The 13878-nt window shown below is 28.4% G+C and overlaps 5 protein-coding genes across 5 annotated transcripts; 3 read left to right on the forward strand and 2 right to left on the reverse strand.

Annotated features, from left to right (window-relative positions):
- Positions 1-2304: 2304 nt before the first annotated feature.
- On the reverse strand, positions 2305-3876 carry EIN_041950 (hypothetical protein; the record flags this gene model as incomplete). Its single annotated transcript, XM_004261289.1, has 1 exon — positions 2305-3876. The coding sequence occupies one exon, from the start codon at positions 3874-3876 to the stop codon at positions 2305-2307; it is 1572 nt and encodes a 523-aa protein (XP_004261337.1).
- A 1339-nt stretch (positions 3877-5215) lies between these two features.
- On the forward strand, positions 5216-5668 carry EIN_041960 (hypothetical protein; the record flags this gene model as incomplete). The annotated part of the gene is made up of 1 exon (XM_004261290.1): positions 5216-5668. One exon carries the CDS (start codon positions 5216-5218, stop codon positions 5666-5668), a length of 453 nt encoding a protein of 150 aa, XP_004261338.1.
- Positions 5669-6104: 436 nt separating this feature from the next.
- EIN_041970 (hypothetical protein) lies at positions 6105-7853 on the forward strand (the record flags this gene model as incomplete). The annotated part of the gene is made up of 1 exon (XM_004261291.1): positions 6105-7853. One exon carries the CDS (start codon positions 6105-6107, stop codon positions 7851-7853), a length of 1749 nt encoding a protein of 582 aa, XP_004261339.1.
- Positions 7854-8237: 384 nt separating this feature from the next.
- Positions 8238-9635, forward strand: EIN_041980 (hypothetical protein; the record flags this gene model as incomplete). The annotated part of the gene is made up of 4 exons (XM_004261292.1): positions 8238-9042; positions 9069-9259; positions 9309-9318; positions 9361-9635. The coding sequence occupies 4 exons, from the start codon at positions 8238-8240 to the stop codon at positions 9633-9635; spliced, it is 1281 nt and encodes a 426-aa protein (XP_004261340.1).
- Positions 9636-12019: 2384 nt separating this feature from the next.
- On the reverse strand, positions 12020-12757 carry EIN_041990 (hypothetical protein; the record flags this gene model as incomplete). The annotated part of the gene is made up of 1 exon (XM_004261293.1): positions 12020-12757. One exon carries the CDS (start codon positions 12755-12757, stop codon positions 12020-12022), a length of 738 nt encoding a protein of 245 aa, XP_004261341.1.
- Positions 12758-13878: the final 1121 nt, after the last annotated feature.

Consider the following 13878-nt stretch of genomic DNA (forward strand, 5'->3'; position numbering starts at 1 on the left):
AATTTATAAAGAATTAAAAGATATTAAAAATGTAATTGATAAATCTCACCAAACTATTAATGAAAAAAGTGCTTCAGTACCAATTGTTCCATTTAAAATAGAAATTGAAGAGTCGTCAGAAATTGATAATTTCTTGGACAAACAACAAAGAATGCTTAACGTTTTAACAAGATGTGAAAAAAATCTCGGTACTTGGCGGTGTGAAGTGGGAATAAATTTGTACCCAAATTTATACAAAATTGCTTTAAAATACGTTCATATACCAGCTACCGAGACTAGTTGTGAGAGTTTGTTTTCTATAATCAAACATATTTTTACGGACGACAGAAAAAATTTATCTGAAGAAATGTTTGAATTGTGTTCTTTTTTTGCTAAAAATTTTCAGTATCTAAAATAAATAATGTTGGTATTTGAATGATTTTTTTTGTCTGATGTTTTTTTCTGTATGTAAATCTTTGAACAAGAAAAAAAATATTTGTATATCGGCAAAAATCTTATATTTTTTTCTTTTTGAATTAACTGTTTTTAATTGCAATTTGTTATTACTTTTTTGACTTTCAATAAAAATGTTTTTTAAAATATAAAGATCTTTAAGATCGTAAATTGGAGAAATATTTTACCAATTTTTTCTCTTTTTTGGTAAACAGGTAAAATGGATTTTACTTCATCCCTAGTTTATAATAAATTATTAAAAATTGTTTACTAAATAATCATTTATTTTTATAAACAAAAATTTAAACATATTTACTTAAAATAACAAATAGAAACCATTATAATAATTAAAATTATTATTTAAATAGTGTTAGATTTCAATTACAGTATGACAAGTTTGACTTAAACGACAAGTTTGGGTTAAATGGTAAAAATTATAGTTTAATTATAATAAAAATATGAACTATAACCCGAACTAATTAATTGCTTTTTTATTATCAAGTTTATATAAAAAATTGAATAATTAAAAGCAAGCCAAAAACCCAAACACACAACATAAAGAATAAGAAAGCAATGAAAAAAGTAAAGATAATTATAAACTATCACACGATCATGATCATCACCAACATTTTAATGTAATCACAAACAATAAAGTTTTATCAAAATTTGTCAAATAAAGTTACCATAACATTTAAAATTCAATTATAAATACAGTCTAATTTCCCTAGAGTGTGTAATTATTATTTTTGTTGTTCTACATTATTTGAGCATTTCTTAAGAACAAACAAAAAACAAGATAGACATGCTCTTTAAAGAGTGTGTCCACTTTTTATTGGCCAAAATCAAGCGATGATTCTTAATAAATCGCACTCTTGGGAGGTTTGGCAATATTTCCTTGCGTTGAACTCGTTTTTATGGATATTATTATTTGGTTTAGTTAAAAGCGGTATTCTTCCATCGCGATAGGAGATACTGCTGATTTATCATATTAAAATAAATATAAAGTAATACAAACGTTTCCGAATGAGGCGGCACATGTTTTGGCGCGTTTGAACTCAACGAGACAAACACATTGAAATATACAAAACAATACTTAACATGTGTTTTGGTTTTATTTTTCAAGATCAGAGTGTAACATAAAACTATAGAATTAATAATAATTTAAATATTATTCTATTTAACCATTATATTTTTTTTCTAGTTTAACCCACTGTTTACTATTGTTAGTAGTTTTTAAACCATTAACGTGAACAATTTAAGTCAAACTATTCCATTTAAGGCAAACTTGTCTAATTGTATGTATTTCCATTCGAAATGAATTTCAACTAAAATAAATTGTTGATTTTTTTAAATTGTTATAGAACTTTAACCGATTAGGCAATTAAATATCAGATTTCAAAAAATGTAGAGTCAGTCAATAAAAGTTTTCTGTTCCCCAAACGTTGTCTTTTTGACAAAAAAATAATTGTTTTTTGTTTCAAAAAAAAAACGGGAATTAGGTAAAAAGGAAAAAACTGGAAAATAATATAACGATTTTTGGATTTTTCAAAAAAATTCCCGAAATATTCCATTTATAATGGTCTAAACATCAGTGGACAACGTTACAGACCAGACAATGTTTAGCAAATGACTCAATAAAATAAATACAATATTTTTTGTTGTCTTATTAAAATTATAATTTAAAAACATGTTTCATTAATTTAAACTAAACATTATCAAAACTTCAATAAAAATAATGTTTTTTATTGTTTTTAAATGGGAATATAATTCTTTTTGATTATGTTTTTAAATCAACTTAAAAATAGAAAAAACACCAATTAAAGTTAATTCTTTATAAGAGGAATAACCATAATAAATATAATTGCGAAATAATTATTTAAGTAGAATCACTTTGGTTTGTGGTGGAAAACAGTTTTTACCTATAGACGTGACACTTGATGGTATTTCCACAATTTTCAGAGTATTACATCCACTAAAAGCATAGTTTCCAATTGATTTGACACTTGATGGTATATCCACGTCATTTATATATTTACATCCACTAAAACAGTAATTGCCAATGATGACGACACTTGAAGATATACACACACTGGTTATATTGTTACACCCAGCAAAACAGAAATCGCCTATCAATGTTACATTTGATGGTATTATTATATCGTTTAAGCTCGAACATCTATTAAAACAATAAATACCAAGTGATTCAACACTTGAAGGTATATCTAGACTGATAAGACTGCCACATTCACAAAAACAATTATCACCAAGCAACTTGACATTTGCCTTCAATACCACACTGCTTAGAGCAATGCATTGGTCAAAACAATAAATGCCAATTGATGTAACACTCGATGGCACCGCTACATTTCTTAAATTACTACAATTATCAAAACAATACTGCCCAACTGATGTAACACTTTGTGGTATTTCTATTACACTCAAATTACTACATCCACTGAAACAATAATTTCCAAGTGATAATAAATTTGATGACATTTTCACATCTCTCAGTTTTACACATTCGCTGAAACAGTAGTTGTCTATTACAGTCACACTTGACGGGATCACCAAACTGCTCAGATTGTAACATCTGAAAAAACAATAATTGTAAATTCTCACGACAGTTGATGGTATTACCAATTTGCTTAGATTGACACACTGACAAAAACAACTTACATCAATTGATGTGACACTTGATGGTATTTCTATCTCAATAAGACTGCTGCATCCAGAGAAACAGTTGTACCCAATTGATGTCACACTTGGTGCTATATTTACGTGGCTTAAAGAACTGCATTCGAAAAAACAGCGATCACTCAATTTTGAGATACTTGATGAGATATCAATGCTATCCAAATTATAACATCTTCCAAAACAGAAATCACCAATTAAAGTGACACTTGGCGGTATTATAATGTGGCTCAAATTGCTACATTTACAGAAACAATCATAACCAATCGATTTAACGTTTGATGGTATATTGACGTTGTTGATGCTATTACAGTCATAATAACAACAGTCATCAAGTGACCTAACGCAGGTAGGGATGGTATTGCCATATTTATTTATGTTGTTGGAAGTGTATGTGACATTTTTGAACTTGATGTTTCTTCCATTGTTTTTGTCAACTGTTTCATAATCAACACTAAACCACACTACAATTTCATAAAAAAAATTCTTCACAATGATTTCGCCTTTTGTGTTGTTTTGGGTGTTGGCAAGAATTTCATTGCCAAAATTTTCGTCTTTTTCAGACCACAGATGAAGTGTCTCGATGTTTGGGAATAACATATTTGTTTTGTGTGTCAATGGAATTGGGTTGAAATGGAACTTTTTTGTGTTTCCATTGTACTTCTTGCAAACCATCTCCAAATTGATAAAGTCTTTGATTGTTGCAAAATACTTTGAAACTATCATGATGTGAAAACTGTCAAGTGTTGCCATGTTATGATTTCAAGATTTAGTTTTAATTTGTGTAAATATACAATTAATATATCTAATAATATAAAGTCGTTAATTTTCTGATTTTTGAATTAAAGTTAGTGATCAAATATTGTCCATTTTTTACAATAACACACAAAAAACCAGTTAAATAACACAAAATTGGTTTAGAACTCGAACTTTTGAAGAATAAAAAAGCGAAATAATGTTATTTGGGCATTTCGAACAATTGCTTAAGATACCACATTTTGGTTTAAAAAACCTGTTTTTTACTTGTTTGTGGAATTGACATTTTTGATATTTTTTTCTTTTTATCTGGGTTTATTATCATTGACTAAAAAAACGTGATAAAGTTAATTGTTTACTTTATTGTATCATTTTACAATTCAAAAAAGTATTCTAAAAGAATAAACATTACAGTCAAAGGCGTCTATATGTCGTAATTTTAATTGTAGAAATTGCTTATTTGTCACACAACCGCCAATCATTTGGGTGTACTACAATTAATTATTATGTTCTCAAATCTGTAATTTTTGTTGAATTAATAACCTTTTTTATAAATAATAATTATTAATATTCAAAATAACTTGCTACATAATTCACTTATTCTCAACAAATAGACGCCTATGACTGTAATCAATTTTTATCTAATATTTGATTATTTTTAACTATAAAAACATCGTTTTTATATATGAATAATTACAATTTATTATTACAAATTCACTTACTTAAAATAATCAACAACAAAAAACAAACAAGTAAATATCATTTTTGATTTAATTATTTATTGATGTATTAGTAACCCATCTATTATTATTTAGTATTTTTTATTATCTTTTATCGAATAGATTTTTACATGAAATTGTTATCTTATAAGATATTGAAAATTTTACTTTCAAAATAGATTTTTAAATTTGTGAAATATTGATTTTGTTTTTTAAAGTGTTTTTAATAACATACACGTTTTTATGATAATTTGTTTTCTTAGTTTAAAAAACAACATTTTATTTTAAATGTTATTTTATTTTATTTGTTTTTTTATATTTTAATTTATAACAATCTGTGTAATATTGTATATATAACAAGTGTTGTTTATTTATTAAACTCGGAAATAATTACACTTTTAATATTTTGATTTTATTAAAAATAATCGATTTTAATTCAATCAATACAAACGAAAACTAAATGATTAAAATACAAATAAAATTGAAATTTATACACAATTATAGAGTTTATATGAGTTGTTGTGTAGTTTAACAATAAATGTGTAATTACAGACCAATCATTTATCACAACATGTTTTATATATTAAAATGAATTATTAGTTACCACAAACATCATAATGGACACAAATTGCAACACCGATGCTACCGAAAAAATAGATGATGCGACACCAGAAGAACAAATGCACAGCTCAGAAGACACTGAAGGTGATGACGAGGCAGCACAATTATTTTTGACCATGTTTACACATTCATCAGAAGGTAATCAAGCAAATAACGCAAATGACGGTGTTGATTTAACATCCACTTTTGTTGCTCCAGAAGCAAAAACAATCAAAGAGAGTGAATTCAAATACCACACATTTGATTCATTTACAATTCCAAGTCATATCCAATCAATTGAAAAATATGCTTTCAATTTTTGCACAAATTTAAAAAGCATTGTTATTCCAGACTCGGTGACCTCAATTGGCGAATACGCTTTCAACCAATGTCCGCTGACTTCCATTGTAATTTCCAAAAACATGACTTCGTTATCCGATGGCGTGTTTTGTGGAAACAAACTTGTTTAGTTTACGGTTCCTGATAACATTCAAAGTCTTGGGTCAAGTGTGCTGTATTCCAATACGGTTTCTTCACTGGAAATATCTGATAACCCCAAAAGCCTTGACTTGAATGCGTTCACTTCAATTGAGTTATCTGACAATGTGACTACAATTGGGTCGGATGCTTTCAGTGGACTTGACAAATTGGTTCACATCAGACTATCGAACAAATTAACTGAACTCCCAAAAAATGCATTCAAAGACAACCGAAGTTTGAAAAGTGTTGTTATTCCGATAAGTGTGACTAAACTTGGGGAGAGCTGTTTTGAGAATTGTCCACTTGATGGTGACAACGTGTTTAAAATACACAAGCACATTGAAGTTGTTGAAGATGGTGCTTTTGAGAACTGCAAATTCAAGGAAGTTCTTAATCGAAGGAAACATCAAAGAAATATCAAAGAATATGTTTATTAATTGTAAAAATCTCTCAAAAGTGACACTTCCAGACAGTGTTACCAAAATAGATAATTTTGCGTTTGATCATTGTGGATTTGACAAAGTCTTTTTCCCAAATAATTTGAAGGAATTCGGTGAACATGTCTTTTCAGACAACATCAATATCACTGAACTGATGTGGGATCAGAAATTCACACGAATTCCAGACCGTATTGTCTATGGGTGTGTTAACATCTCAAGAATAGAAATACCAACTACTGTCACTTCAATCGGCGAATTTGCGTTCAATGAATGCAAATCACTTGAAACGCTTGTCATTCCAGATTCGGTTGTTGAGTTTGGTATGTTTGTTTGTCAAGATTGCGAGAAATTGAGAAGCGTCACACTTCCAGCCGGCATCACTGCTGTTCCACAGGGTCTCTTTTCGCGTTGTGGAAATTTGAGCGAAATCAAAAACATGGAGAATGTCACAGAAGTCGGTCGAGAAGCTTTCAAAGGTACAAAGAAACTCTTTACACGTGGCATCCCACAAAACTTGAAGAAAATAGGCATCAGAGCATTTTCAGACTGTGACATTGAAGAGTTGGTAATACCAAACTCAGAGATGGATGAAGGTGCTTTTGTTCAAAACAACAAATTAACGAAAGTTGTCATTACAGAAGGCGTGAAAACACTTCCACAACGCTGTTTTGCTGAATGCCCAAATCTGAAGGTTGTTGTGATACCAAACAGTGTTGAACTGATTGAATATGAATGTTTCAGTGGTTGTGCCAGTCTTGAAGAAATCACCATCCCAAAGAGTGTCAAAACAATAGAAGGGTACTCCTTCAATCATTGCACTCAATTGAGAAAGGTGGACATTGACAAATCGTTGGTGTGTGGAAGAGATGTGTTTCTTGATTGTCCAAATCTTGTGAAATTCAATGTTATTGAAAATGTGAATCAGTTTACTGGGACTGTTGCTGTCATTTCCGCTACAATTGTTGCAATAGAAGACGGCGCATTTGAAAACAACGACAAATTAGAAGAAGTGGTCATGCCAGACACCATCAATTATGTGGGAGGAAAGTGCTTTAAGAACTGCACTAAATTGAGTAAAGTTGTTCTTTCCAAAAATGTTGATATTTTGAATAACGAGGCATTTGCTGGGTGTGTCAGTCTCAAGGAAATTGTCCTTCCAAACAATTTGTGCATCATCAAGAAATCTGTTTTTAGTGGGTGCAAAAACCTCACCAAAATTGTGATTCCAGAAAACGTCGAGCTTATTAAAAAACGCGCTTTTGAGAATTGTGAAAAACTTGAAGTTGTTGTTTTTCCAAACAAATTGGGACAGCTTGAAGAATCGGTCTTTGCTAACTGCAAAAGTCTGAAAGAAGTCGTCTTCCCAGAACAACTTGGACTTGTTGGGAATAGGTGTTTCCAAAATTGCGAAAAACTCGATAAACTTGTGTTAAATGAACACATGAATTTGATTGGAAATCTTGTGTTTGGTGTTTGTGTAAGTCTCAAAGAGGTTTCATATTCATATCCATTTGTTACATTTAGATGCTTTGACGGGTGTATAAACCTCGAGAATGTCAAATTGGGAAATAAAGTATTTCAAATAGATAAATGGGCTTTTAGAAATTGCAAAGCGTTGAAAGAAATTACTCTACCTGAAAGTTTGAAAAGTGTCAACGAGAAAAAGGCTTTTGAAGGGTGTGACAATTTGAAAAAGGTTATCTACCCAGAGACCTATAAAAGGAAAACAAAGTAATAATAATAGTAATCATGCTTTTTACTTATATGGTTTAATTTGGTTTACTTTTTTCATTTTTTATCTTGATATTATAATATAGTTTAATTATAACAATAAAAAACTATTAAAATACAATTGAAATTGAAAAAAATATAGATTAAATTTAATCTTTAAATAATTATAATAATTAGATACAATTCAAATCATCAAATTTGGCGAATTACAAAAATAATAAAAAATATTAAATCTTTCTATAATTTATTATTTATTTTAGTATTTTTTAAATAGAAAAAAGTTGATTTTAAAAACAATTTAATGATATTAGTATTATTTTGTATTAAATAAACCTACACATACTGGTCAAAACATTAATTGAATATTTACAAACTCAAATTCATACACATGATTAACCATTTTCAACTTTTCAATTTATGTCTATTTCTTTCGGTTCTGTGTTTTATTTTACTGGCCATATTGTCTGTGAGTGAGAAACGAAATAAAAGACTGAGATACTCCGTTTCAAACGAGCATTTTGATTATGAAATGAATATGGTAAAAATCGCATTTAAAGATGAGGAAACTCTCATGGAACAGCCGCGCTATGACCCCGACTCAGTTCCCACGTTTACCGAAGAACAACTCAAAGAATACACCAAGAACTTTCCTGACAAACACTCAACACAACATGACAATTTAGATCCTTTCATGTTTACAACAGAAGGCGCACAAGATTTAATTGACGAGAAAAAGATGTTCAAAAAAGCACTTTCAAAGTGCAAATATTGCAACAAGTTCCCAACAAATCAGACTGAAATTGACTTGCAAAAGATGGATGACATCCCAGAGATGTGCAATGGCCGCATCGATGCTGTGTGGATATGGGTGAATGGCAGTGACCCGACATGGTGTTCCAATTTAAATCGATATGCGCACACTATCGACTTCACAAGATATCGCGATTCAAGAGTTCTGAAATACTCAATGAGAAGTGTCTCAAAGTACTTGCCATACATCAAAAACCACTTTTTGGTCACCGCCGACCAAATCCCTGACTTCATTGAGTCGCCTGGTAATTTGACGCATTTCAGGATCACCAAAAACGACATGACACTTGAGGTGATACCACACAGTGATTTAATCAGTGATGCGATTTTGCCAACATTCAATTCAGAAGCAATCGAAACGTATTGTTCAAAATCCCAAACTTGTCCGAGTGCTTTGTCTTTCTGGGAGACGACTTTTTCTTCTATCGACCAACACCACCAGACTTCTATGTCAAAGAAGACAAACTTGTGATACACACAGAACAGATAGTGCCCGTCGATAGCAAACCTTTTGCAAATAACCAATTTTGGAGTTGCATGTTCCATTCGAACAGTCTCATCAACACGTATTTTGAAAAAGATCCAAACCACTCGAATATGGTCATGTCACACACCCCACACTTGTTCAGAAAAAGCATATTAAAAGAAGTCGAAGTGGCGTTTCTAAGTGAAACTAACAAACAAAGAAAAACCAAATTCAGAAGGTGGGACAGCACAAATTGGTCGTTCTTGTATGGCAACTATGTCTTGTCAAAAGGACTTGGTCAATGTCGAACAAGATAACAAATCCACATTCCTTTCTATGAGAGATGACCACACGTGGAACGTCATGCAGAAAATAATTGCAAACGAAACACAACCATATGCACTTGGTGTGAACGACGAGATGAATGAAAAGAATTTCGAAAAGGAAATGAGGTACATCCACAGGTGGTTTGAAAATAAATACAACAACAAAACGGTTTTTGAAAAGTAAAAACAATAAATAATTTGTATTGCTTTGTTTTTTGTTTGTATTGACAAATTTATTATATCACATCGTCGTGTTGTTTAAAAATATATTTGAATTTGAATTAATTTAATAATTAAAACAATCAAAATATTGTTTGTTCTAATAACTGTGATATGATTGTAGATTTGATAATATATGCTATGTACAATTTTCATCAAACAATTGGTTGTGTATTATTGTTATTAAAAATAAATTGTAATATAAAAACAAACAAAGACTATTTTGTCGGTTCATTTTTATCAATTTAATATCAAACTCATAGCGATAGTAATAACGAATAATTGCACTTTTTTATATCAATACAACAAAAACGAGTTTTTATAACTTAATCAGAATATCAGTATTAAAACAATATCATGTAAACGCGTATATGATTGAACAAAAAAAACTTAATAATATATAGTGACTAAAAACACGTCATATAAACAATAAAAACAGTTGTAAAAATCAAAACCATGTTTTTATAATTTTTATTATAATTTCTGTTGTAACTCGATAATCAAAATTCAACCAGTTTCATTCTTACCAGTTAAAATTGATAATAAACTATAATAATAAACAGACTAACACATGAAATAACATTTTTGTTATATTATTGACCTGTTTTTACATTATTCTATAACTATTTTAAATATTTTTCTTTTTGACTTGTTTGATGATATATACATATTAAACAATAAAAAACAACAAAGACAAACAATGAACTCGTGATTGCACTATTTAATGACCATTTATTATTGGTTTAGTGTTATTTAAAGTGTTAAGTTAATTATTATCACTGTTTAGTTATTCATGTAATCAAATTATATGAATATTATAATTAATTTATAATAAATTTATTACAATTACAATTAAAATTGATAATAAAATATAAAATAATATCATAAAATTTAATAACATCATAAAAAGTTATTAAAAACAAAAAAATAACCAATAATTTGAATTAAAGATATAAAGATTTAAAACATTTGCTTTATTATTCGTAAAGTAATTCGTATTTTTTGCAATAATTGTATACTTATTCGATAATTATTGAAAACTAAACGTTACTTTTTAAATAAAATATAATTAAAAATACTGTAATTCAATTATGTAATTTTTGTAAATTGTTTCGAATTAATGCGCAATCTGAGCATTATTTCAGGTATGTCAATATAATCTATATAAAATTGGTTATTAAACCATATACTGAAATGAAACCCATAATAAATTAAACGCCATTGTGCTCGCTCATCTGAGATAAATAATTTCCAGAAGTTGAGTCGGTCTTATTTATTGGATTTTGGTTTTATAATCAAATTCCACAGTAAAAGACCAAGAAAACGGAGTAAACTAAAGTTGAGCATTAATATGTTTAAATATCGTGAATCCGATATTTTATATCCAAATACATTTTTAGTGTTTTGCCTTTCGTTCTATCAGTGATTTCACTAGAACAATTCTAAAATAACAAAAATGTTTTTTAATTATTAAATTTGCTAATATTAAACAATGAAATTTTAATACGTTTAATAATTAAAATTTAATGAATATTATAAGATAATACAAATAATAATATAAATATGTTGTTTTTAATTTCTCTGTCATTAGAACACTTTGAATCAACAATATTTGAATCAATAGGATTGTTAATATCCACTATAATTTATAAAGTACATTTTTAAATATAACATTATTATCACAAAACGTGAATAATGACACAATTTACAAAAGTTATGATATTTTTTACATCTCATTGGCATAATATTTTAAACATTTTTGTCATTTTTGTATTTAATTGTCTTGTTAGATTACATATTAATTCGATTTATATCAATATAAACAATGTTATATATTTATAATTTGTAATCTATCAAACTGCATTAATGATATATATATATATTAATATGTGACTCAAAAACAACGTTAACATGTTTTTTAAATACAAAAACAAAACATATTAAATTAAATATTTTCTTTTTTGGGCAAAAATATAAATTTTATTGTACAAATTCGATATTTTTCCTTAATTATTAAAACTTATAGTATTTTGAGAAATAAACGTATCAATAATTTAATTAAAACAGTTTTGACAATCTTTATTTATATTAAGTATAATCAAAAACGAATAATAACAATTTGTTTTTTTAATTAAAAGATTGCTTGTTGATGATCGTAATATTTGATCAATAACAATTTGTTTGGTTAATCAAGTAATACAATTACATACACATATGGTATATTAATGAAAATAAGGTCTTAAATAATAATAAACAAAATCATAAAAAGCGTTGGTTAAATAAAATACACTTTTTTATTAAATAGATATCATAATTTTATAACAATTTAAATAAGTAAACAACTGGTTATCACATCCAGAATTTTGAATAATACGATTTAGGTTTTTCGTATCCAATATGTTTGGCCGTGTTAAACATCACAGTGGACATATTTAGAAAGTCGTCCATATAGCACGAATAGGCGTCGACACAAACACCCCACTTTATATATTTGTGAAACTTCTCAACTTTTTTAAACTCCTTTTTACCAAGCATGACCCCAAACAAACTTGCTATACAAAATCCAAGTTGTTTGTCATGAAATTTGTATTTCATATTCTTTTCATCAGCTATCATCGTTTTGATCGCAACGTATTGTCCTTCTTTATAATCTCTAATGGTATTTCGAATGATAGTAAAAAAGTTTTTTTGGACCACTATATCGTCTTCCAGAAACATCAAAAAGTCTGCATTTGTTGTCTGCATTGCATATCGTGCAAGTGTGAATGCATAATGATTAATGGTGTTGTCTTTCACAAACCATGAGTATACAGTGCCGTTTCTTTCGTTCACAATATCTTTTCTGTAGTCTATGATCCAACTCTCAAATTTGTCTTGGTACTTAGTCATTCCTGGATCTTCCACTTTGTTTAATGGTATAGAATCCAAAGAGACGTTATACACTTTGATACCATATTGAATCAACCTTGATATTTGCTTGTCAAATGATGGGTAATCACACACCTTTTGACACCCCTTGACAAACATAAAATCAACGGTAAAATTGATGTGGTCATGATTGTAAGCGTGAATAAAATAGTCTATCATTATCTGAATGTAATTATAACGTTTTGGTATGGTTGAGGCAGTGAAAACGATGTGGATGTCCTTTGAAAACACACAATTCGTTGCCAACAACACAAACACAAAAAATGCCATTAAAAATGACAAAGAAAGTTTAAATGATACATTTAGAGTATTCTTCAAGTGTTATATTTAAATGGGTTGTTGGTCAAAAGCGGTTGTTGTTTTGTTCTAACAATTAAATGTTTTTAAAATTATTAATAAAAGACGTGTTGGAATCGGTTTTTGAATTTTTGTTGACCAATTTCACCTATTTGAATTGGACTTTTTTATTAATTTATTTAACATATTGATTATAATTATTGTAAACAGAAAATTAGGCAATAAATTTAAGCTGATTTTCACATCTGTTTTTGATTGGTCGTTACAAACGTGTGGAGACTAATTATAACAAAACATTTAAAATGAAACACGAAAATCTTTTTGTGATTCAGTTTTATTAACTTTCTTTTATTTAGTTGTAATTTTTTGGTTATTAAAATATCAGTTTTTTTAGTATGGATACAAATGGTCAATGATCTGTGACACAAACTGTTATTTATTGTGATTTACTAAAATTAGACGGCAAATACACGATTTTGGTTAAAATGGTGGCGTAAAATAGAAATTCGTAATTTTATGGAATAATTATAAACAAAATGGTTAAAACACAAGCTAACAATTTGAAAAAATATAGAACATATTAATAAATTGTATTTTTAAAAAGTTTTCAACACCGAAAAATAACAAGCAATTGTTTTATAAAACTATTTGAAGCTATTTGTAAAATTATGCAATTATGACGTGTCGGTGCAACTTTGTTTATAGTACAACTATAATAAATCAATTATTTGTTTTTATGAAACAAAACTGAAAAACACAACATTTTTTAAAACTAATACTCTTATAAAAGTACAATAAACAAAACTATAACTATAGTTGCAAAATTCTTTTCAATTAATTATTTTTGGTTGCACCATTGAATTGTCTTTTTTTACGAAATTTTTGCAGTGAGAAGGTATTTGGATCACACTAAAAGGCTTGTCTCGTTATTGACATGTAATAAACAAGATGTTTAACATCTGTTCCATCACAATCAAAAAACA

Source organism: Entamoeba invadens, assembly GCF_000330505.1.
Source record: "Entamoeba invadens IP1 unplaced genomic scaffold scaff_1105074726025, whole genome shotgun sequence".
NCBI classification, from domain to species: domain Eukaryota; phylum Evosea; order Mastigamoebida; family Endamoebidae; genus Entamoeba; species Entamoeba invadens.